Source organism: Oncorhynchus tshawytscha, linkage group LG18, assembly GCF_018296145.1.
Source record: "Oncorhynchus tshawytscha isolate Ot180627B linkage group LG18, Otsh_v2.0, whole genome shotgun sequence".
Classification (NCBI taxonomy): Eukaryota; Metazoa; Chordata; class Actinopteri; order Salmoniformes; family Salmonidae; genus Oncorhynchus; species Oncorhynchus tshawytscha.
This window is the reverse complement of record NC_056446.1, coordinates 30,507,659-30,530,141: the sequence shown is the minus strand read 5'-3', so window position 1 is coordinate 30,530,141 and position 22,483 is coordinate 30,507,659. Positions and strand designations below refer to the sequence as shown.

At 42.0% G+C, this 22,483-nt stretch overlaps 1 protein-coding gene across 4 annotated transcripts; it reads right to left on the bottom strand.

Annotated features, from left to right (window-relative positions):
- Positions 1–11,087: 11,087 nt before the first annotated feature.
- LOC112217855 (mitochondrial basic amino acids transporter) lies at positions 11,088–22,099 on the bottom strand. 4 transcript variants are annotated; one of them, XM_024378442.2, is made up of 5 exons: positions 21,753–22,099; positions 16,342–16,424; positions 14,404–14,487; positions 13,437–13,644; positions 11,088–11,863 (listed from the first exon to the last, which is right to left on the bottom strand). In XM_024378442.2, the coding sequence occupies exons 1-5, from the start codon at positions 21,778–21,780 to the stop codon at positions 11,295–11,297; spliced, it is 972 nt and encodes a 323-aa protein (XP_024234210.1). In that variant the 5' UTR covers positions 21,781–22,099; the 3' UTR covers positions 11,088–11,294. The 4 variants fall into 4 exon arrangements, with proteins under 4 accessions (XP_024234210.1, XP_024234211.1, XP_024234214.1 ...); XM_024378443.2 differs by having other exon boundaries at positions 16,381–16,424; XM_024378446.2 differs by having other exon boundaries at positions 16,381–16,424; positions 21,867–22,099.
- Between the last annotated feature and the right edge of the window lie 384 nt (positions 22,100–22,483).

The window sequence follows — 22,483 nt, the reverse complement described above, 5'->3', positions numbered from 1 at the left end:
CTGACAGTTACTGATACTAAAGATACTAAAAGTTGAAAATACAACTATAAATACATCTTCCAACACACTCTACTATATCATACATGAACATCAGCTTTAAAAAACATGTATAATGCCCTCTAATCAATAAAACCACAGACAGTTTGAAAGTCTTAGTCCAGCACAGGGAGAAGAGTGAGGAACAAGGGGTCATTCCTCCAGGACATGAATCTCAATACCAGAGGCTTCTTCTATACAGAGAACAAAACAACACATCAGACAACATGTCTCACCATTCATTCTATAGCAGACCATAAAGATGAACTAGTTAATAGGGGATTAGATGGACAAGATGACTATGTCAAAGGACTATTTATGACCTGATTCCATTTCAGTTCACACGTCTGAAGATCAGAATATGTGAATGTAATGTGCTGTTTGCTCCATGTGTTCTATGGATTGATGGAACCATTCATAATGTTTAGGTCTATACAGTCCTTTCAGATCTGTGAACTCTGATGTTGTAGGAGGAGTTAGGAACATAAATGGAACTGGACCAATGCCTGTGACTCTCACCTGCTTGTGGGGGCAGAGCCTTGGGTGGGCGGATCCTCCTTGTGTAAATAGTGACGATGGCAGCCAAGATGGTCAGTGTCACAAAGAGCAAGATGTGACTGATGGGCAACTTAACAGCATTACTGGTACCTGGACAATGACACAGACAGGGATTAAACACAGTCAATCATTTAGATTGATTTAAATGAAAGTAAAGTTTGTATCACACACCGGTCAATAGAAGATGCTGAGGAACAATATCCATCAGCCAAACACCTCTACAACTTCTCCTCTGTCTGAACACCAACGATCTAGCTGAGTGTTTTAATTCATGCCTAATAGATTACTTTGATTGTTCAGACCATCCACTAAATAACTTTAGAGTTATATAACATCTTAAACATGGAGTAGTGGTATTAGGCATCACAGACAAGCATAAATGTCCACAGGATGTGAGTGTGAACTGCACCACAGCAAAGTAAAAAGCCTGAACTTGTAAGTTAGTTTAGCAGTAGATAGGTAGTCTAGGAAGGTAGCCTAGCAGTTAACTTCTCTAGGGTAGGGGGCAGCATTGGGAATTTTGGATGAAAAGAGTGCCCAAATTAAACTGCCTGCTACTCTGCCATAAAAGCTAGAATATGCATATAATTTGTAGATTTGGATAGAAAACACTCTGAAGTTTCTAAAACCTGTTTGAATGATGTCTGTGAGTATAACAGAACTCATATGGCAGGCAAAAACCTGAGAAAAAATCCAACCAGGAAGTGGGAAATCTGAGGTTCGACTCTTACCCTATCGAATACACAGTGTCTATGGGGTCATCTTGCACTTCCAAAGGCTTCCACTAGATGTCAACAGTCTTTAGAACCTTGTTTGATGCTTCTACTGTGATGTGGGGGTGAATGAGAGGGGATTGAGTCAGAGGTCTGCCAGCAGCCACAAGCTCAGTCTCGTGCGTTCAAGTGAGAGCGACCTGCATTCCATTGCATTTCTGAAGACAAAGGAATTCTCCGGTTGGAACATTATTGAAGATTTATGTTAAAAACATCCTAAAGATTGATTCTATACATCTATTTTCTATTCTCAGTCTCAAGCCGTTAAAGGTACCAACCCTGACCCAATATTTAAGAAACGTTGCTAACTTCTACATATCAAGATGGCACATGGAAGGTGTACTACAGTATATCTGCACACATCATACTGATGGAGTTTTTTAAAACCTGGGACTGTGGTGATGACATCACCATCTTCAGTGCCCTTGTCTTTAATACAGTGCCTTGCGAAAGTATTCGGCCCCCTTGAACTTTGTGACCTTTTGCCACATTTCAGGCTTCAAACATAAAGATATAAAACTGTATTTTTTTGTGAAGAATCAACAACAAGTGGGACACAATCATGAAGTGGAACAACATTTATTGGATATTTCAAACTTTTTTAACAAATCAAAAACTGAAAAATTGGGCGTGCAAAATTATTCAGCCCCCTTAAGTTAATACTTTGTAGCGCCACCTTTTGCTGCGATTACAGCTGTAAGTCGCTTGGGGTATGTCTCTATCAGTTTTGCACATCGAGAGACTGACATTTTTTCCCATTCCTCCTTGCAAAACAGCTCGAGCTCAGTGAGGTTGGATGGAGAGCATTTGTGAACAGCAGTTTTCAGTTCTTTCCACAGATTCTCGATTGGATTCAGGTCTGGACTTTGACTTGGCCATTCTAACACCTGGATATGTTTATTTTTGAACCATTCCATTGTAGATTTTGCTTTATGTTTTGGATCATTGTCTTGTTGGAAGACAAATCTCCGTCCCAGTCTCAGGTCTTTTGCAGACTCCATCAGGTTTTCTTCCAGAATGGTCCTGTAATTTGGCTCCATCCATCTTCCCATCAATTTTAACCATCTTCCCTGTCCCTGCTGAAGAAAAGCAGGCCCAAACCATGATGCTGCCACCACCATGTTTGACAGTGGGGATGGTGTGTTCAGGGTGATGAGCTGTGTTGCTTTTATGCCAAACATAACGTTTTGCATTGTTGCCAAAAAGTTCAATTTTGGTTTCATCTGACCAGAGCACCTTCTTCCACATGTTTGGTGTGTCTCCCAGGTGGCTTGTGGCAAACTTTAAACGACACTTTTTATGGATATCTTTAAGAAATGGCTTTCTTCTTGCCACTCTTCCATAAAGGCCAGATTTGTGCAATATACGACTGATTGTTGTCCTATGGACAGAGTCTCCCACCTCAGCTGTAGATCTCTGCAGTTCATCCAGAGTGATCATGGGCCTCTTGGCTGCATCTCTGATCAGTCTTCTCCTTGTATGAGCTGAAAGTTTAGAGGGACGGCCAGGTCTTGGCAGATTTGCAGTGGTCTGATATTCCTTCCATTTCAATATTATCGCTTGCACAGTGCTCCTTGGGATGTTTAAAGCTTGGGAAATCTTTTTGTATCCAAATCCGGCTTTAAACTTCTTCACAACAGTATCTCGGACCTGCCTGGTGTGTTCCTTGTTCTTCATGATGCTCTCTGCGCTTTTAACGGACCTCTGAGACTATCACAGTGCAGGTGCATTTATACGGAGACTTGATTACACACAGGTGGATTGTATTTATCATCATTAGTCATTTAGGTCAACATTGGATCATTCAGAGATCCTCACTGAACTTCTGGAGAGAGTTTGCTGCACTGAAAGTAAAGGGGCTGAATAATTTTGCACGCCCAATTTTTCAGTTTTTGATTTGTTAAAAAAGTTTGAAATATCCAATAAATGTCGTTTCACTTCATGATTGTGTCCCACTTGTTGTTGATTCTTCACAAAAAAATACAGTTTTATATCTTTATGTTTGAAGCCTGAAATGTGGCAAAAGGTCGCAAAGTTCAAGGGGGCCGAATACTTTCGCAAGGCACTGTATCTAGATCAGTAGAAGAACATCCACTTTTATATAACTCTTCATCAGACAAATACAGTAGAGAGCTGTATGCTTGTTCACCAATCACTGATATCAGGAGAAAGTATCAGGTTTGATATTCAACTTTAATATCATTACATATTTTATTCAGATTATAGGAGCATAACAGGAACACATACCTGAGAATGTGGAGGTGAAGTCAATGGAGGTCTTCACTTATCCCCTTTCAGTCAGCTGACATGTCAGCTTCCTGTTGTTGTCCTCCCTCTGAAGTGTCACAGTCAGAGAGATGTCACAGGGAGAGCATTGTGTTAGCTGGTCTCATCCACCCAGCTCAGAGTAACACCACTAATGATGAGTGGGTTACAGTTTCCATAATAGCTGAGCAGGGGCATGTTCATTTCACTGTTCCATCAGGCATTGTATCTCTCATTAACGTGGACTGGGAGACTGTGAAAGAAAAGGAGATGTTACAAATACATCTAATATACCAAACTTAATGTATTCAAACAGTAATACTCACTATTTAGAAGCGACAAATAAAAAGCTTCACCCACTACACATTGTCCCATTCTTAAGGTTCTCTTTAAAAATGTAGATTCCAGCATACTCAGCTTTGACATCACTAACATGTAGAGAAAAGTTAGACCCAACACTGAATCTGTCTGTCTGTTAGTTTGTTTTCCTTTTCTGACCTCCCCCCATTGACCTCTTCAATAGTACCAGTAGATGCATCTCTGTTATAGATCCATGTAGTTGAGGAGCAGTCTGGATAAACCACATTGTTACACGGTAGACTGACGTCATTTCCCACTCTGGAGAACATAGAGAGTGTGTCTGACACCTGGATAGGCAGAATAGGTCTCTAATTTAAAAAAGAATAATGATTTGGGCATCTTTTGTTGAACACAGTGCTGAACTTGTTTTTTGGACTTAATAACAACCTACCTTAAAACCTTCAGGTACTTCATCAAACATGGATACTAACTCATTGTTGTATATTATCATCCATTATAGGGGGAAAGTTCCTGGAGAGACAGCAAGTTATCAGTAGCACCTTCTTTTGAACATGCTAGTTGCTGAGACTCAAGTTGCCAGGGAAGTGGAAATAATCATACACATTAAACAAAAGATTCCAGCTATCAACCATTGAGCTATCTGAGGTCCCGAAGCTCCAAAGAGGCCCTTCAGCCAACCAGTAAACACCCACTCTGATTCCCGGGAATAAGACTTTGTAACAGTGGCAATGTAGTTAGCAAGACCAGTCACATTTGATGACACATCTGGGACAAAAGTGCAGCATTTGTCACCAATGAGTGCACAAATACCCCCTTGACCAGCCAATAAGTAGTCAAGTGCCTCCCTGTTTTGCAGGGCCACCTCGGTGAGTGCTTTTACTTCCTCATTCAGAGAAAACAAGGCATCTCTAGTAGCATTTCCCATTTTTCTCAGGGGGTGGGGGGGGGAGTAGCCAATGACAGTATTGGGGGACAGTGTAATTGTTAAGTTTACCCCAAAGGATACCCCTACATATGGGGACCCTTACCTACTCCCACATGACCCCACCCACATACCCAACAAGAAGTCTTATATGAGGTGACATTTGCCACCATTTCAGCTAGAGAGAGGAACAGATTCCCTCCCTCATCTTGACCTTATACTTCTCTTTTCCTTCGACTCACTTCTCGTTCTGGACCACTACTCCGGGTCTGTGGTGGTCCCTTCGGCTCTGGACTTTCATCTTCACCTGAACAGTCACCCAGTGGAGGGAAACAAACTGTTCCAATCAACACAACGGTGCAGATCCAGACAGCAAGGCCACACAACCTAAGGGATTGGACTCCCGCCATCCTCCCCAGGGGCAGGAACTCGTCTGCAGAGGAGATGTGTCGCGCTGCATGAGGCAAACGGTGGTCACACATTCTAGCTAACATCTGCTTTATCCAAAATACTGCCTATAATCCAAGTCACTGGGAGGCTGAGGTTGGTGGATCGAGTGAGCTGAGGAGTTCTGGGCTGTCCTCACTAAGATCGATATGGTGCTCCTGGGGGAGTCTGGTACCACCAGGTCGGCTATAGAGGGGTGCACTAGCCCAGGTTGGAAACTAAGCAGGTCAAAGCCCACATGCTGTCCAGCAGTGGGATAGTGCCTGTGAGTACGTGTTAAAAATATCTACTTCATGGTGGCAACTGCCTCTGCGATACAATAACTTGAAGCAGACAAACAATATTTAGCAGGTACTTTTCTGAAAATGTAGAATTACACTAACGCCTACTGACGAAGGGAGTGAATAACACATTCATATCAACGCAGCAGACATCTATTTTGTTGGGATGTGTATTTTACTATGTAACATAAAATGTAGTATAACAATAAAACTATTGTTTTCAAGGCACAGGAATAATGACACAGAGAAAGATCTTAATCTGAGTCAGTCGTTTATTGATTTTCAAATGTTCTACAAGTCAACCTTGATGAAGCAAAGCATGAGATACACTGACTGGGCTCAGCGTTGTTAGTTTGTTACAAAAATATATCAGTGTCTCCATCTTTTGAATCTTCCTTTTCCAAGCTCATCTTTGTAACAGCAATACCCACAAGTTAAGAGAAAGACAAAAAATATATATTCTGGTCAAAGTCAAACATTGAGGACATCACAACTAACAGATCGAAAAATATAGGTTTTATATATTTACATTTTCATTCCCCCTTTCAAAATGATCTAACAGATTATAATCACACAAAATCACATACTTTGTTCGCATCTTCACATTCCAAAGTCCAAATAATTTTCATACGCCAGTTTTTTACTTTAGCCTCGTGTCCAGGACTGGAGGTGTATGAGAACATTAAAATGATCACAACAAAGCCCAATAAAACATTATGGTGACAAACACAATGTGATTATACATTATATAAAAAAATATTAAAATGAACAATTAGCAATGGCAAAAACTGATTGGCATACTGAATGTCACTCAGCAACATATTTTATTATTTGTGGGATTCTGTGTTTTACCATATATATATATATATGATTAAATATGATCTGATGTTGGCTGTGTGAAGTATCTGCATTTGTGCACTTGAGCATCATCATGAGATTAAACAACTGCTTGCTACATCTACTTGCCTGTTTGTGTGTGTGACAAGAACTGAGTAACATGATGTGACCTGCATGTTGCAAAACTGTAGATAACAGCCCAGCAGATGCTTTGTCCTTGTGTTTGTATGTAACAATATTGAGCACATGGTGTGACTTGCTGTATCTTACAAAGTTGTGGTTAATCAGGTATAGGGAGGGGTGGCCATCACGAGGTTTAACTGAGATGGAAAAATACTGAACAACACAATACTGAACAACACAACAACTAACTAGGCTGCGATACCAGAACAGTAAGAATCTATACATCGACGGAGGGAGGACTCCAAGAAGCGCCAAGAGGCGGGGACCCGCCTGAGCGCCTGCGATAGGCTGAGCAAGTCTAAACCACGCTCAGCCTCTACTGTGATAGACATCGTTCCAACCCATCTGTTGGCCTATCACAGTATAAGAACAACTGTTTACATACATCCTGTCAGTTCCCTGTTCTGCCCTGCGTGGTATTACAGTGAGCCCATATATATGAAAGTTGCATTTGCCATTTATTGCTTAGCTAATAAAAAAAAATACATAGTATACAAATCAGTGACTCATTGTTATATTTATCCTGATACCAGATTCGAATTTACGCAACTCTAACAATTACCCCACAACCACAATCCCATTTCAGACTGCAGGACACCAGTATTTCAAGCAGCAAACTACCTCGAACCAACCAAAATATTTAGAAGAGAAGCTGATTGTTACAGGTCTCTGGTACATGTTTCTTCTCCTCCTGGTAAAAGTCAGAGACTATTTTGTGGGGGTAACATCTTGTTACATTCAACAATTCAGTACTTGTGGATATGTTCGTGGATATGTTAGAGACTAGAGTCACTGTTGCTGTTTTAGAGAACACCATTATGTCATAGCTCTTTTAAAGAACATTACTGTGGTGTCATCGTAGATTTTCCTGAATCCTTTGTTTCAGAAGGTTATGACAATGATAGTTATTTAGTGCAGCAACACACTAGAGACAATACAGTGTGTGTGTTCTTCCCTCCCCTCCACAGTGAAAGAATAAGAGAGAACAGAGTCATTAATAACACATGAATACTGTGTCAAAGCTACCATACTGTAGGTCCACTGATGTGTATAGCCTACTATATTAATACCCTCATACAGGAACATCATGCAAAATGTCCCCATCATACATATCGCAGAGAGATCTGCCAATCTCTGCTAATACGACTAAGTATCTCACAAACCAGTAAAAACATACAGTACCAGTCAAAAGTTTGGACACCTACTCATTCCAGAGTTTTTCTTTATTTTTTACATTGTAGAATAATAGTGAAGACATCAAAACTATGAAATAACATATATGGAATCATGTAATAACCAAAAAAAAAGGTGTTAAACAAATCAAAATGCATCTTATTGTAGAGATTCTTAACTGGAGCCAACCTGACAGCTTTGCATTCTCTCAACCAGCATCATGAGGGAGTCACCTGGAATGCATTTCGATTAACAGGTGTCTGCTTAAAAGTTCATTTGTGGAATTTCTTTCCATCTTAATGCATTTAAGCGAATCAGCTGTGTTGTGACAAAGTAGGGGCGGTATACAGAAGATAGCCCTACTTGGTAAAAGACCAAGTCCATATTATGGCAAGAACAGCTCAAATAAGCAAAGTGAAACGACAGTCCATTATCACTTTACAACATGAAGGTCAGTCAATCTGGAAAATTTCAAGAACTTTAAATTTCTTCAAATGCAGTCGCAAAAACCATCAAGCTCTATGATGAAACTGGCTCTCATGAGGATGCAGAGGATAAGTTCATTAGAGTTTACCAGCCTCAGAATTTGCAGCCCAAATAAATGCTTCAGAGTTCAAGTAACAGACATATCTCAACATCAACTGTTCAGAGGAGACTGCGGGAATCAGGCCTTCATGGTCGAATTGCTGCAAAGAAACCACTACTAAATGATACCAATAATAAGAAGAGACTTGCTTGGGCAATGAAACACAAGCAATGGACATTAGACCAGTGGAAATCTGTCCTCTAGTCTGATGAGTCAAATTTCAGATTTTTGGTTCCAACCACTGTGTCTTTGTGAGACGCAGAGTAGGTGAACGGATGATCTCTGCATGTGTGGCACCCACCATGAAGCATGGAGGAGGTGGTGTGATGGTGTTTTGCTGGTGAAACTGTCAGTGATTTATTTAGAATCCAAGGCACACTTAACCAGCATGGCTACCACAGTATTCTGCAGCAATACACCATCCCATATGGATGTTTCAACTGGACAATGACCCAAAACACACCTCCAGGCTGTGTAAGGGCTATTTGACTAAGAAGGAGAGTGATGGAGTGCTGCATTAAATGACCAGGCCTCCACAATAACCTGACCTCAACCCAATTGATATGGTTTGGGATGAGTTGGACTGCAGAGTGAAGGAAAAGCAGCCAACAAGAGCTCAGCATGTGGAAACTCCTTCAAGACTGTTGGAAAAGCATTCCAGGTGAAGCTGGTTGAGAGAATGCCAAGAGTGTGCAAAGCTGTCATCAAGGCAGCTGGTGGCTACTTTGAAGAATCTCAAATATTTTGATTTGTTTAACACTTTTTTGATTACTACATGATTCCATGTGTTCGTTTTGATGTCTTCACTATTATTCTACAATGTCGAATGAGTAGGTGTGTACAAAATGTATGAATGTGTCCTGTATATATCAACTCCCCATTACAAATCTTCTAAAATGACAGGAGTTAACAGTATCAGATATACCAAAGTCTACATTATGAGGAACAAGAGACACAGATAGATTAGTTAACATTCCGGCTCAAATAATAACACACACAAAAATCCTCTAGAATTTGCAATATTTAGAGATTTTGCCAATCACATCTTTAAAAACAAAATACAATGAATCTCACATTTATACACAAGTAAAACACCAAAGACAAAACTTCCCATTACTCAGTAAAGCACAAGCCTTGTCCCAAAACAAAACACACAAGACACATTACATTATTGCCAACTCTAATAGGGATTCACACTTTTGCTTCAAACACAAAACGTCACATTCGGGGCTTTCATTCAGCTTTCAGATATCGCTCAGGTGCATTACATGTTGCTTTTCAGTTAGAACTTTACTGTGCAAAGAGAGAGCTATAAAAGGATAAACTGCATAACCATACCATTACAGTGCTTGTTAGTATACATGTGGTTGTACCAGTTAGTACCAGCGACTTAACTTTATTTGAGCAATACTATGGTCTGAGAGAGAAAGTGGCATATTAAACTTTGGGTTCAATCTCAGTCTTTGTCACATCTTCCAAAGATATCAGTGCTTCGACTTCTCCATTTCAGTAAAACTGAAGGCAGGAAATAACGGTTACTTTAAACATTATACAAAATACCCCCAAAGTAAATTATTTATGCAAGTCAAGTGCAGTCTTAGCCTGCAAATCTATAGATTTACACTACTGTTCAAAAGTTTGAGGTCACTTAGAAATGTCCTTGTTTTTGAAAGAAAAGCACATTTTTAGTCTATTTAAATAACATCAAATTGATTAGAAATACAGCGTAGTACCATCAAAACACCAGTCTCAATGTCAACAGTGAAGAGGCGACTCCGGATGCTGGCCTTCTAGGCAGAGTTGCAAAGAAAAAGCCATACCTCAGAATGGTCAATAAAAATAAAAGATTAAAATGGGCAAAAGAACAGACACTGGACAGAGGAACGCTGCCTAGAAGGCCAGCATCCTGGAGTCGCCTCTTCACTGTTGACTTTGAGACTGGTGTTTTGTGGGTACTATTTAATGACGCTGCCAGTTGAGGACTTGTGAGGCGTCGGTTTCTCAAACTAGACACTCTAATGTACTTGTCCTCTTGATCAGTTGTGCACCGGGGCCTCCCACTCCTCTTTCAATTCTGGTTAGCGCCAGTTTGCACTGATCTGTGAAGGGAGTAGTACACAGCATTGTACGAGATCTTCAGTTTCTTGGCAATTTCTTGCATGGAATAGCCACAGGAGTCGCTGGTGCGCGATGAGACAAGGATATCCCTATCGGCCAAGCCCTCCCTAACAAGGATGATGTTAGGCCAATTGTGCGTCGCCCCACGGACCTCCCAGTCGCGGCCGGTTGCGATGGAGCCTGGGCGCGAACCCAGAGTCTCTGGTGGCACAGCTGGCACTGCGCCACCCGGGAGGCTGTTTCTGGCCATTTTGAGCCAGTAATCAAACCCACAAATGCTTATGCTCCAGATACTCAACTAGTCTAAAGAAGGCCAGTTTTATTGCTTCTTTAAAATCAGCACAACAGTTTTTAGCTGTGCTAACATAATTGCAAGAGGGTTTTCTAATGATCAATTAGCCTTTTAAAATGATAAACTTGGATTAGCTAACACAACGTGCCATTGGAACACAGGAGTGATGGTTGCCGATAATGGGCCTCTGTACACCTATGTAGATATTCCAATAAAAAAAAAAGAGCCGGGTCCAGCTACAATAGTCATTTACAACATTAACGATGTCTACACTGCATTTCTGATCAATTTGATGTGATTTTAATGGATTTTTTGTTGTTGATGTGATTTTAATGAAATTTTAAGTGACCCCAAACTTTTGAACGGTAGTGTACATATAGCTATATCAGGAGTCTATGGGTTTCCATACTCAGCGATTCAAAGGGCATTGGGTCCCAATGGGTTTCCCTCCCCCACCCCACAGTAGAGCAGCTTTGGTGGGAGTAACACCTCCAGACTCAGATCACAAGCTGGAAGCCTGGGTCTGCTGCGGTAGTTGTGTGTGGTGAGCTGTGTTTGGGGGCCCCAGCTCACAGTCTTTGGGCCCCTCTTCCACTCCCCGTGCGTACAGCAGCACCAGCGTGACGGTGGCGAAGGTGGCAGCATTGACGGGAAACGCCCTGAGCAGGGTGGAGGTAAGACCTCGCGTGAACACTCTGAGCCCCTCCCTCCTCACGCTCTGCCGCACGCAGTCAGCGATGCTGGTGTACTGGTAGACCCCACCCACCCCATCCGCCTGGAGGCGGGACTTAATCACATCCACTGGATAGGTGGAGAGCCAAGAGGCAATCCCGGACATCCCACCGGCGAATAGCAGTTTGGGGATCATGTAGTGGTCGTCAGGTTCACAGCCAATGGAGCGAGTCAGGACGTCATAGGCCAGGAAGTAGACCCCAAAACCGGGGGTTTCTCGGATCAGCGTGGTAACCATGCCACGGTTCACCCCCGACAGCCCCTCCCGCTTGTAGATACGGGCCAGACAGTCCAGGGAGTTCTTGTACAGCTTCCTCTTGGACTTCTTCTCCCCAGTGCCTTAGTAACACAGTATAATTATCAATACTAGTGATGGGTACCAATATGGAAAAGTTGACGCTAGGAGAAACATGAAATCGGTGGCCATACATGTTTTGTGTTAGTGTTTTGAAAAATGTTTTAATAGTTAGTGCCATTAGTGAACCCGTTAAAAACTGATACTATAGACGGGTGGGTTGACAATGTCACCAGAATTATGCATGCGCGTTGCAGAGGAAAAAGGCAGTGTGTTGTTATGATTCTGAATGGTCAGATCTCTAGCAGCAATGACAAGAAGCGGCCATGTGGAGAATCGTAGGTGGCTTGTTTCAGCTAGTTGTATGTTGTTCTTGATAACATGTCTTGTTTTTAGGTGTTTTCACTTATGTCACGTCAATGCTAATATGGCAAAACAATTGCTAGCTAGCTAACCAACGACTGTAACTATGTATTAGAGAAAAAATGTGTGTATTGTGTTACAGTTTACAATATAGTTAACATGTTGTCAATAATCCTTTGATACTAAGGCAACCCACTTTGTTTTGCCCCAAAGTTGAGTATGCATCGGCTTTGTTGCTAAACAACCCATCCGTCTATGGTACACACGCTTTCCAACAGTGTAGGGGCAGTGCACCGAGTACATTATGCTAGCTAGCTCAGATAAGCTAAAATGACAAACATTTGACAACTTAGCTAGAAACATTTGCTAACTAGAACAAAAACATCTGCACAAACATCAACTACACAGAATGTGCTTCTTAGAAATGATTGTTCGCTAAGGAGGTAGCTAAGTCGCTAGCTTGAAAAGGCAGAGTACAATCCACAAATTGTTTAACTTGCTGGCTAGTTAGTGAAGTTGCTCCACCACCAAATACTGGGGAAACCAATAAATGAAACATGGAACACTTTTGCCCAGTAAAGTATTCATGCAATTGTTGACAACAGTTTTTGTTATCTCAAAGTAACAAATACCTCATCAAATCAAGATATTGCACTCTCCTAAGGCAGTGTTGCATGCTTGCAACAACGGTAAGGTCATCACAACATACTTCACTCAAATCAATATATCGAATTATCAACAATGGTCCCCAAGGTTGTCAAAAAAAATGTCCAATACTTGTTCATGACTTTCTTCATAACATATAGCAACTTCAATTAAAATACGTGTGCATCTATTACATGCATGGGTATACAAGGACATCTAGTGGTCAGATGAACTGGTTTATACCTCACCATGACACACGTGTAAAGAAAAGCACCATTTTCTAATTCAGACCATTTTAAGCAGTTGGAGAGAACAGTAGTTATCTCCCCTATTTTCCTCGGATTAAAATGGTGCTTTCAAGACAACTGGGAAAGCAGAAAAAATTATGATTAAATTATGATGTTGACCTCCAGGTCGGAGCTCTAGAAAGATGCCGGAGTTTCCAGCTTGGAATTCCGATTTGGATGAGCGTTCAAAACTATTTTTCCCAGTCAGAGGTATTTTTTTCCTGAGTTGCCGGTTGTCTTGAATGCACTGAAGTCTGAGATTTTTGAGTTCTCAGTTGTTTTGAACGAGACATTAAAAGCCCATCTTTTTGATAATCCCTACCTTGCATCTGCATGCGTGTCTTGGCCAGCTCCATGGGGCAGCAGATGACACACTGGATGGTTCCGGCTGCGGCCCCGGCCAGGAACTGGTTCATAGGGGTGTCGTGGCCCAGGTAATGCATAGCGTTTCCCTGCACTCCAAACACTATGGCATTGATGAAGGTTAGGCCCATCATGGGGGAGGCGATGCCTTTGTACAGCCCAAACATCTGGGGTGGGGGGTGATGGAGGGAGAGATGGGTCAGGCAAAGAGAGGGAGAAAGGGAGAAATTAAAAACATTTTATATTTCAGGCTATGGACTCATGTGGAGCATGAAAAGAGTGAGACACATAATTCTAACTCAATGGATATTGTAGATTCATTCATAAACTTGTTAAAACCCTTAGAAAGTTAACAGAACACAAACCAAAATACATATTAACAATGCCCATATTTTGCTACAGGGCGCTACGCTTACCTTTTTTTAATTAGGAGCATGTGTGGAAAACGTAGGCACACAAATTTAGCAGCACAATGAAAAATATTTGGGGTAATAAGGGTAGAATCCTTCATTTTTCAAGGGACACTAGCGCTCTTAAATAAAAAGTGCTCTTGAATAAAAATTCCAGGTCGCACAGTTAAATATGTTTGCACTGTAGAGCTAGCTCTGTGCTACTGCCTCTCTCACACCCATCAGCTCTGTGAGTATTCTATCAGGCCCATAACAATCAGTCACAAGACAAGACAGGTGAGGTCGTCTGAAACAGACAGGTCTAGGATCAGCGCTTAGGACAAACTGACCTCAAGCAGAGCAGACTTCAATCTGGTTGTGTTGATGAGAGAGTGGCCAAAGTCTCATCAAACAAATCTGAAGCCTATAGGACTATAATATACCAAACATGACAACTTAACATGAGCTCATCGCCTGTTTAAAGTTAAATTGGAGACGCAGCTTCCACTTAATGATAAAGATTTAGGTAGGACTTACCGACTCCTGCCGAACGATGGACTGGAAACAGTGGTAGGTCCCGCGGTAGAGAGGCTTGTCCACATTCTGAACCTGGAGTCTCACCTGCAACACACACACACAGGTCAAGGTCAAAGATAACCTGGATGGCCAAACAGCATCCCTAATGAACAAACCAACACTTCCTGACAACAGTATCACAACATAGGAACAAAAATGAGGGAATACAGAATAGCTTACCAATACACACAATTATACACTACATGACCAAAAGTATGTGGACACATGCTCGTCGAACATCTCATTCCAAAATCATGGTCATTAATATTGCATTGGTCCCCCCTTTGCTGCTATAACAGCCTCCACTCTTCTGAGAAGGCTTTCCACTATATGTTTGAAGATTACTACGGGTACTTGCTTCCATTCAGCCACAAGAGCATTAGTGAGGTCGGTCACTGATGTTAGGCGACTAGGCCTGGCTTGCAGTTGGAGTTCCAATTCATCGCAAAGGTAATCGAGGGGGTTGAAGACACTGCTCTGTGTAGGCCAGTCAAGTTCTTCCACACTGATCTCGACAAACCATTTCTGTATGGACCTCGCATTGTGCACAGGGGGCATTGTCACGCTGAACCAGGAAAGGGTCTTCCCCAAACTGTTGTCACAGTTGGAAGCACAGAATCATCTACAATGTAATTGTATGCTGTGTATGCTAAGATTTCCTTCACGGGAACTAAGGGGCCTAGCCCGAACCATGAAAAACAGCCCCAGACCATTATTCCTCATCCACCAAACTTTACAGTTGGCAGGTAGCGTTCTCCTGCCATCCGGCAACCTCAGAGTCGTCCATCGGACTGCCAGATGGTGAAGCGTGATTCATCACTCCAGAGAACATGTTTCCACTGCTCCAGAGTCCAATGGTGGCAAGCTTTACACCACTCCAGCCGAAACTTGGGATTGTGCATGGTGATCTTAGGCTTGTGTGCAGCTGCTCGGCCATGGAAACCCATTTCATGAAGTTCCCAACAAACAGTTCTTGTGCTGATGTTGCAACCAGAGACATTTAGGAACTCAGTAGTGAGTGTTGCAACTAAGGACAGACAATTTGTACATGATAGGGGCTTCAGCGGTCCCGTTCTGTGAGATTATGTGGCCTACCACTTTGCGGCTGAGGTGTTGTCGACGTTTCCACTTCACAATAACAGTACTTACAGTTGCCGGGGGCAGCTCTAAGCAGGGCAGAAATTTGACTAACTGATTTGTTGGAAAATGTGGCATGCTATGACAGTGCCAAGATGAAAGCCACTAAGTTCTTAGTAAGGCCATTCTGCTGCCAATGTTTGTCTATGGAGATTGCATGGCTGTGTGCTCGATTTTATACACCGGTCAGCAATGGGTGTGGCTGAAATAGCCAAATCCACTAATTTGAAGTGGTGTCCCCATACTTTTGTATATAGTGTATGTACTGCCATGAAGTATATAAACAAGATTTTTCTGACACAACTTGGTAAACTCAGACATCAAAATGTTGATAGGGGATGGGGACGAGTCCTATTCTTGTTGTGGTTCAACAAAAATAAGAGTCAAAGTGACAGAGAGCGAGACAGGTGGATGGGTTGACCTTTGCTGTACTTACTACAGTGTACGGTTGTGTAGAAGTATCTACTAACACAGTAAGACCTTTTCTGTGAAACGAAGAAAGTCCTTGTTACATTAACAAGGAAATCTTCCACAATCATTAGACCTACGCAAGCAGGATGTGTATGAAATCAGTAGCATACATACAAACAAAATAGCATCTGTTATAGTGTGGAGAATTCAGTCATCAATTTCCCCTTACTACACTGTATTGCTGCTTTTTATGGTTGTTTGAGACAAGCAGCAACTATTGAACTTAGTGACTGCAAGCTTTATTTTCATATAATGGAAAGAAAAGCCCAAAAGGAGAACAACCAGACTCACCTTAACCGTGTCAAAAGGGTGCCCTACTAAGACACTCACCTTAACCGTGTCAAAAGGGTGCCCTACTAAGACTCCGGCAGCACCTGAAAAGAAGAACGAGACAGCAGTCAGACAGGATAGACTACGCTATACTTAACCGAGAGCAGATTGTTAAAAAAAAAAGACAAGTAAAAATGACCGTAGCCTATGTGATACACAGATAGTTTGAGAAGTTTTATTCTGGTAGGAAAAAAGAAGAAGTTATTTATAGCAACCATAACATTGTTTCTGTAAACTAAATAAATAGCCATGTCCGCTATTCAGATCTCAACGACAGAAATTGTAAACATAAGCCTTTTAATGTTGGCTCTCACCCCACAGAGGACATCACATCAGGAAATGGAAACCCTGTAGCCATCAACCTGTAGCCTAACTGTAGACCGACAGCAGACCTGGGTTCAAATACCATTTTAGAATCTTTCAAATAGTTGAAGCATTTGCTCCAGCCTGCCTTGCGTGCCAGACGGGCAGGGTTCACAGTTGAAATTATTATATTAGTCCATTAGCCAGGCTGGCTCAATCAAGCACCGGCAAAGTATTTAAAATGATTTAAAATAGTATTTGAATCTAGTTATGATGGACCGCTGCCTCATATATGGCAAGGCCACTGGGGAGAGACTGAGTCTCCTTCAGGAATAACTTTGTTCAAGCGACTGCTCTGGAAGGTACTGTACATAACATGTGTAGAAGCCCTCTCATCCACTCCCAATGGCTCTGAATACAGAGTGAAACCTTAGCCCCTGGGCCCTGACAGCAACTGTCCTGCTATAGGCCTTGATATTGACAGACTATACTCCAAACTGGCATCAAACGTTCCAAAACAAACAACATTATTGAAGGTTGGAATGTGTAGTGCACCAACAGAATGCTACAACCCAAACTGAGCTTGCAGAACTCTGTGGCTGTAGGCCATCTCTCTGTCTTTGGTCTGTCTGTGCCTCTCTGGGACTGGCTAGAAGAGTAAGGATAATCCTTACTAAGCGCCTGCTGTGCCACAGCCAGCCAATCAGAGCCGGCCTCCTTTTGTAAGCGAGGAAAAGAACAGCAGTTGGCATGTGATCCTTGGGATGTCCCTACCATAAATCCTTACCTTAAAAGAGAAACTGACACGATTACTTGTGCCCTTGGCAACCGGCAGGCAAAGGGCCATTTTGGTCATATTTTACAATACCTTAGGTAGCTACAGCAGAAAAAACTACCAGCAAACTAACAGTACCCTGGGTAATTTGTAAGTTGAGTTATTTAAAATTCTCTTTCACTTTTTGCATCTATACCGAACAAAAATATATAAAAATGTGAAAATGTCAACGATTTTACGGAGTTACAGTTTATATAAGGAAATCGTAAAATGAAATAAATTCATTAGGTCATAATCTATGGATATTACATGACTGGGCAGGGGTGCAGCCATGGGTGGGCCTGGAAATGCATAGGCCCACCCATAGGGGAGCCAGGCCCACCCACTGGGCAACCAGACCCACCCAATCAGAAAGAGTTTTTCCTCACAAAAGAGCTTTATAACAGACAGAAATGCTCCTCAGTTTCATCAGCTGTTCGAGTGGCTGGTCTCAGATGATCCCGCAGTTGAGGAAGCCGGATGTGGAGGTCCTGGGCTGGCGTGGTTACATGAGGTCTGCGGTTGTGAGGCGGGTTGCGGACGACACAACAGTGGTAGGCTTGATTACCAACAACGACGAGACGGCCTACAGGGAGGAGGTGAGGGCCCTCGGAGTGTGGTGTCAGGAAAATAACCTCACACTCAACGTCAACAAAACTAAGGAGATGATTGTGGACTTCAGGAAACAGCAGAGGGAACACCCCCCTATCCACATCGATGGAACAGTAGTGGAGAGGGTAGCAAGTTTTAAGTTCCTCGGCATACACATCACAGACAAACTGAATTGGTCCACTCACACAGACAGCATCGTGAAGAAGGCGCAGCAGCGCCTCTTCAACCTCAGGAGGCTGAAGAAATTCGGCTTGTCACCAAAAGCACTCACAAACTTCTACAGATGCACAATCGAGAGCATCCTGGCGGGCTGTATCACCGCCTGGTACGGCAACTGCTCCGCCCTCAACCGTAAGGCTCTCCAGAGGGTAGTGAGGTCTGCACAACGCATCACCGGGGGCAAACTACCTGCCCTCCAGGACACCTACACCACCCGATGTTACAGGAAGGCCATAAAGATCATCAAGGACATCAACCACCCGAGCCACTGCCTGTTCACCCCGCTATCATCCAGAAGGCGAGGTCAGTACAGGTGCATCAAAGCTGGGACCGAGAGACTGAAAAACAGATTCTATCTCAAGGCCATCAGACTGTTAAACAGCCACCACTAACATTGAGTGGCTGCTGCCAACACACTGACAATGACACTGACTCAACTCCAGCCACTTTAATAATGGGAATTGATGGGAAATGATGTAAATATATAAACAATGCTACCTTATATAATGTTACTTACCCTACATTATTCATCTCATATGCATACGTATATACTGTACTCTATATCATCGACTGCATCCTTATGTAATACATGTATCACTAGCCACTAACTATGCCACTTTGTTTACATACTCATCTCATATGTATATACTGTACTCGATATCAGCTACTGTATCTTGCCTATGCTGCTCTGTACCATCACTCATTCATATATCCTTATGTACATATTCTTTATCCCCTTACACTGTGTATAAGACAGTAGTTTTGGAATTGTTAGTTAGATTACTTGTTGGTTATTACTGCATTGTCGGAACTAGAAGCACAAGCATTTCGCTACACTCGCATTAACATCTGCTAACCATGTGTATGTGACAAATAAAATTTGATTTGATTTGGGTTGGACGTTCTGCCAAATTCTCCAAAACAACATTGGAGGCAGCTTATGGTAGAGAAATTAACAGTAAATTATCTGGCAACAGCTCTGGTGGACATTCCTGCAGTCAGCATGCCAATTGCACACTCAAAACTTGACACCTTTGGCATTGTGTTGTGTGACAAAATTGCACATTTTAGAGTGGCCTTTTACTTTCCCCCGCACAAGGTGCACCTGTGTAATGATCATGAAGTTTAATCAGCTTCTTGATATGCCACACCTGTCAGGTGGATGGATTATCTTGGCAAAGGAGAAACATGCTCACCAATAGGGTTGTAAACATATTTGTGCACAACATTTGAGAGAAATAAGTTTGGGTGCGTATGGAACATTTCTGGGATCTTTTATTTCAGCTCATGAAACATGGGACCAACACTTTACATGTTGCATTTATATTATGGTACAAAGTAACTACGCAAGTTTTTCATTCCCCTAAGGTCAGCTTGGAATGATTGCTTTGAAAGCCTAATGCATGTTTTAAGAAAAATTGATTCACAAATGCTCAAAGGCTTGGTTTGTCATCATTTACATTTGAGTCATTTAGCAGGCGCTCTTATCCAGAGCGACTTACTGGAGCAATTAAGGTTAAGTGCCTTGCTCAAGGGCACAGGCACATTTTTCACCTAATCAGCTCGGGGATTCGAACCAGCAACCTTTCAGTTACTGGCACAACGCTCTTAAACACTAAGCTACCTGCCGCCCACTTTTGCAGCGTGCCATGTTGGCAGCAAAAGTTCCAACATAACCACATTCTAGTCGGAATAGCAATTAGAATAGTATTGTTATGGAACACCTGGTGCCAACATGGAGGATAGTTTACACTCATGTATGTTTATGGCTCACCTCCAAATAGTGGATCTAATAGCCTTTACATTCCCACATAATACTAAAGTTACCTTCTGAGTTGAGTCGGGCTTTTCACGCCATTCCACTAACGTTGAGCATGCGAATCCCTCCCCTATCGGTTTACATGTACACTAGACCCTTCCATAGCAGACCAGTGACAGCAGGAGGGAGAGTGTGATTGGTCTGTGAAGGGGTATGTGTAGATACATATCCTTTTTACAGTAGAGCCATCTTAGGTTATCTGTTTCAGTCTGCAAATATTTAAAAAATGTATGCACGTAAGTCGCTCTGGATAAGACCGTCTGCTAAATTACCAATGATCAAAGTGTCAAATGTAAATGTAATGCTACAGGACATAGGACTAAATGCTTTCCATTCTTCACAGGGTGTACAGAGGACATTAAGGAGGCTTGTGGGTGGCTGGAAAACACCTGTGGTAGGATTTCTAGACCATGTCCAAGTGAGAATGAAGGAAGGAAAGAAGGAAGTAATTTGATCTTTCTCCAACGATAGCCAAGTCATTGAATTTTGACAAGTAACTTTGTATGCCTGTTATTTGACGTATAAATCATTGATTGACAGTAACTGAAACCACAGGATGTATCACTTATCATAAATAATTTCACCAGAAGTAGACCTTTAACTTTCAACAACATAAACTTAGTCTTCCTGGAGAGAAGGGCCATCCATCTACTTTATGAACCAACCACCTATAAACAAATCTAATCAAGAAGAATATCACCAAGGTAACATTGGAGACTACTGGCATCAGATTCCTAAATAAGGTCTAACCCTGAAATGTTGACGGTGGTTTCCCTTATCCCCTGGTATCCAGCTTTTATGACACATAGGGCCTACTTTTTTCTGACACCAGATAGCAGACTAAATATGGCTTGCACCGACCTGACTTACCAAATAGGCATATATCTACATTGCAACAATGTCATGGCTAACAATTATTCAGACTGTAGGCTACAGTGTCTTATGGTGTTAAATTGAGTTTGTTATTCCTGGTATATGATGTTACAATCATAGCGAAGATGTTTGGGTATGGGGGATGCTGTGATTTTTACTGCAGTGCACTACCTTAATAAAAAAAATGTAATAATAATAATAATAAAAATGTATAAATATTTTTTATTTTCAGGGAGTTCAGCACCTCTACTTCCCGCGGCTATGGTTACAATCACACAGAGTCAGTTACTGGTTTTAATGCAGTCTGAAAAGTTCTAGACATCTACATTATGTCACACGTTTTCCCATTTATATAGATATCATTTGGAAAATTAACCTTGCGTGCCCTGTCGACCCACTTGCGCCAAGTACAAAAATGCGGTTTAAATCGCTGAATGGGATTGCATCGTCACACACTATCGATTTAACTACCTACAGTAGTTAGCCGGGTGATCATGTGAACAAGGCTAGAGTTGAACAATCTCAATGACATACATAGCTTACACAAATTGACACAATGTAAGAATTAATTTCTCAAATTGGTTTAAAGACAATTATCTGTGTGTGTGTGTGGTGTGACGATAGGTAGCATATGACGATGGATGGGTGCGCTTGCCTTCCCTGATTGGCTTAGTGCAGCCAGTAGTTAGCTAAAGCTGCCTCCTGGGTTGATGTGCTTCAAATCTGACTTACCGCCAATGCAGCCAGCGAGAAAGTCCATCACCACTCTTCAGTACAAATTTGCGATTAAGAGTGTCAAATATCGGTTAATTAATACTTTTTGATGCCGATTCGTTTGCCACTTACACAGTTTGATGAAACACAGCTGCGCTAGTTGGCAACAGTCTTCGTCTCGTAGCTAGGCTAATGTACTATCAACTTACTAGCTAATATTTCCTTGTTGCGGCCGTTAGAATCACTGAGGTATGAATAGAGTAGCTACACGACCTCCATGAACTATCCGAGCTAAGTGCTTTTACGATCCCCTCTCTGTAGTAACCTCGACCCTGTGTCTGTTTGACCAACGTTTTGACAGATGGCATTGGAGGTGTTTACTACCTGCTTCGGGTAAACATCGTATCCAATCACATTACAGTGCCGAAGGCACCACCCCTCTTTTCAATCTTACCCCCAACGTTTATTGGTTGTGTATGAAAATAATCGCACTTTCAAGTTTGCGTCAGCAATACGGTGTGACGCTTTTGGTCATTGATGAAAAAAAACCCACAACCAACTCTCGTTTTAATCATTGTGGCAGGTTTGAAATAATATCGATTGTACATAGGGAAATAGATGTTTCTACGAATAAGCAAACGGGCTGAAAAACATTTGGCTGCTGAAAATTGCGATTACCATATCATACATATGCCAAACCTAGACAAAATAGAAACTATTCCATATGTTATGGCTTAACTACCTACATT

Excerpts from the sequence above, each read along its gene's own strand:
- LOC112217855 (XM_024378442.2), bottom strand. The coding sequence starts at position 21,780 with ATGGACTTTCTCGCTGGCTGCATTGGCG. Across the intron at positions 16,425-21,752 it reads TCTCGCTGGCTGCATTGGCG|GTGCTGCCGGAGTCTTAGTA; the intron begins GTAAGTCAGATT and ends TCTTCTTTTCAG. Across the intron at positions 13,645-14,403 it reads CCATCGTTCGGCAGGAGTCG|ATGTTTGGGCTGTACAAAGG; the intron begins GTAAGTCCTACC and ends CCCCCACCCCAG.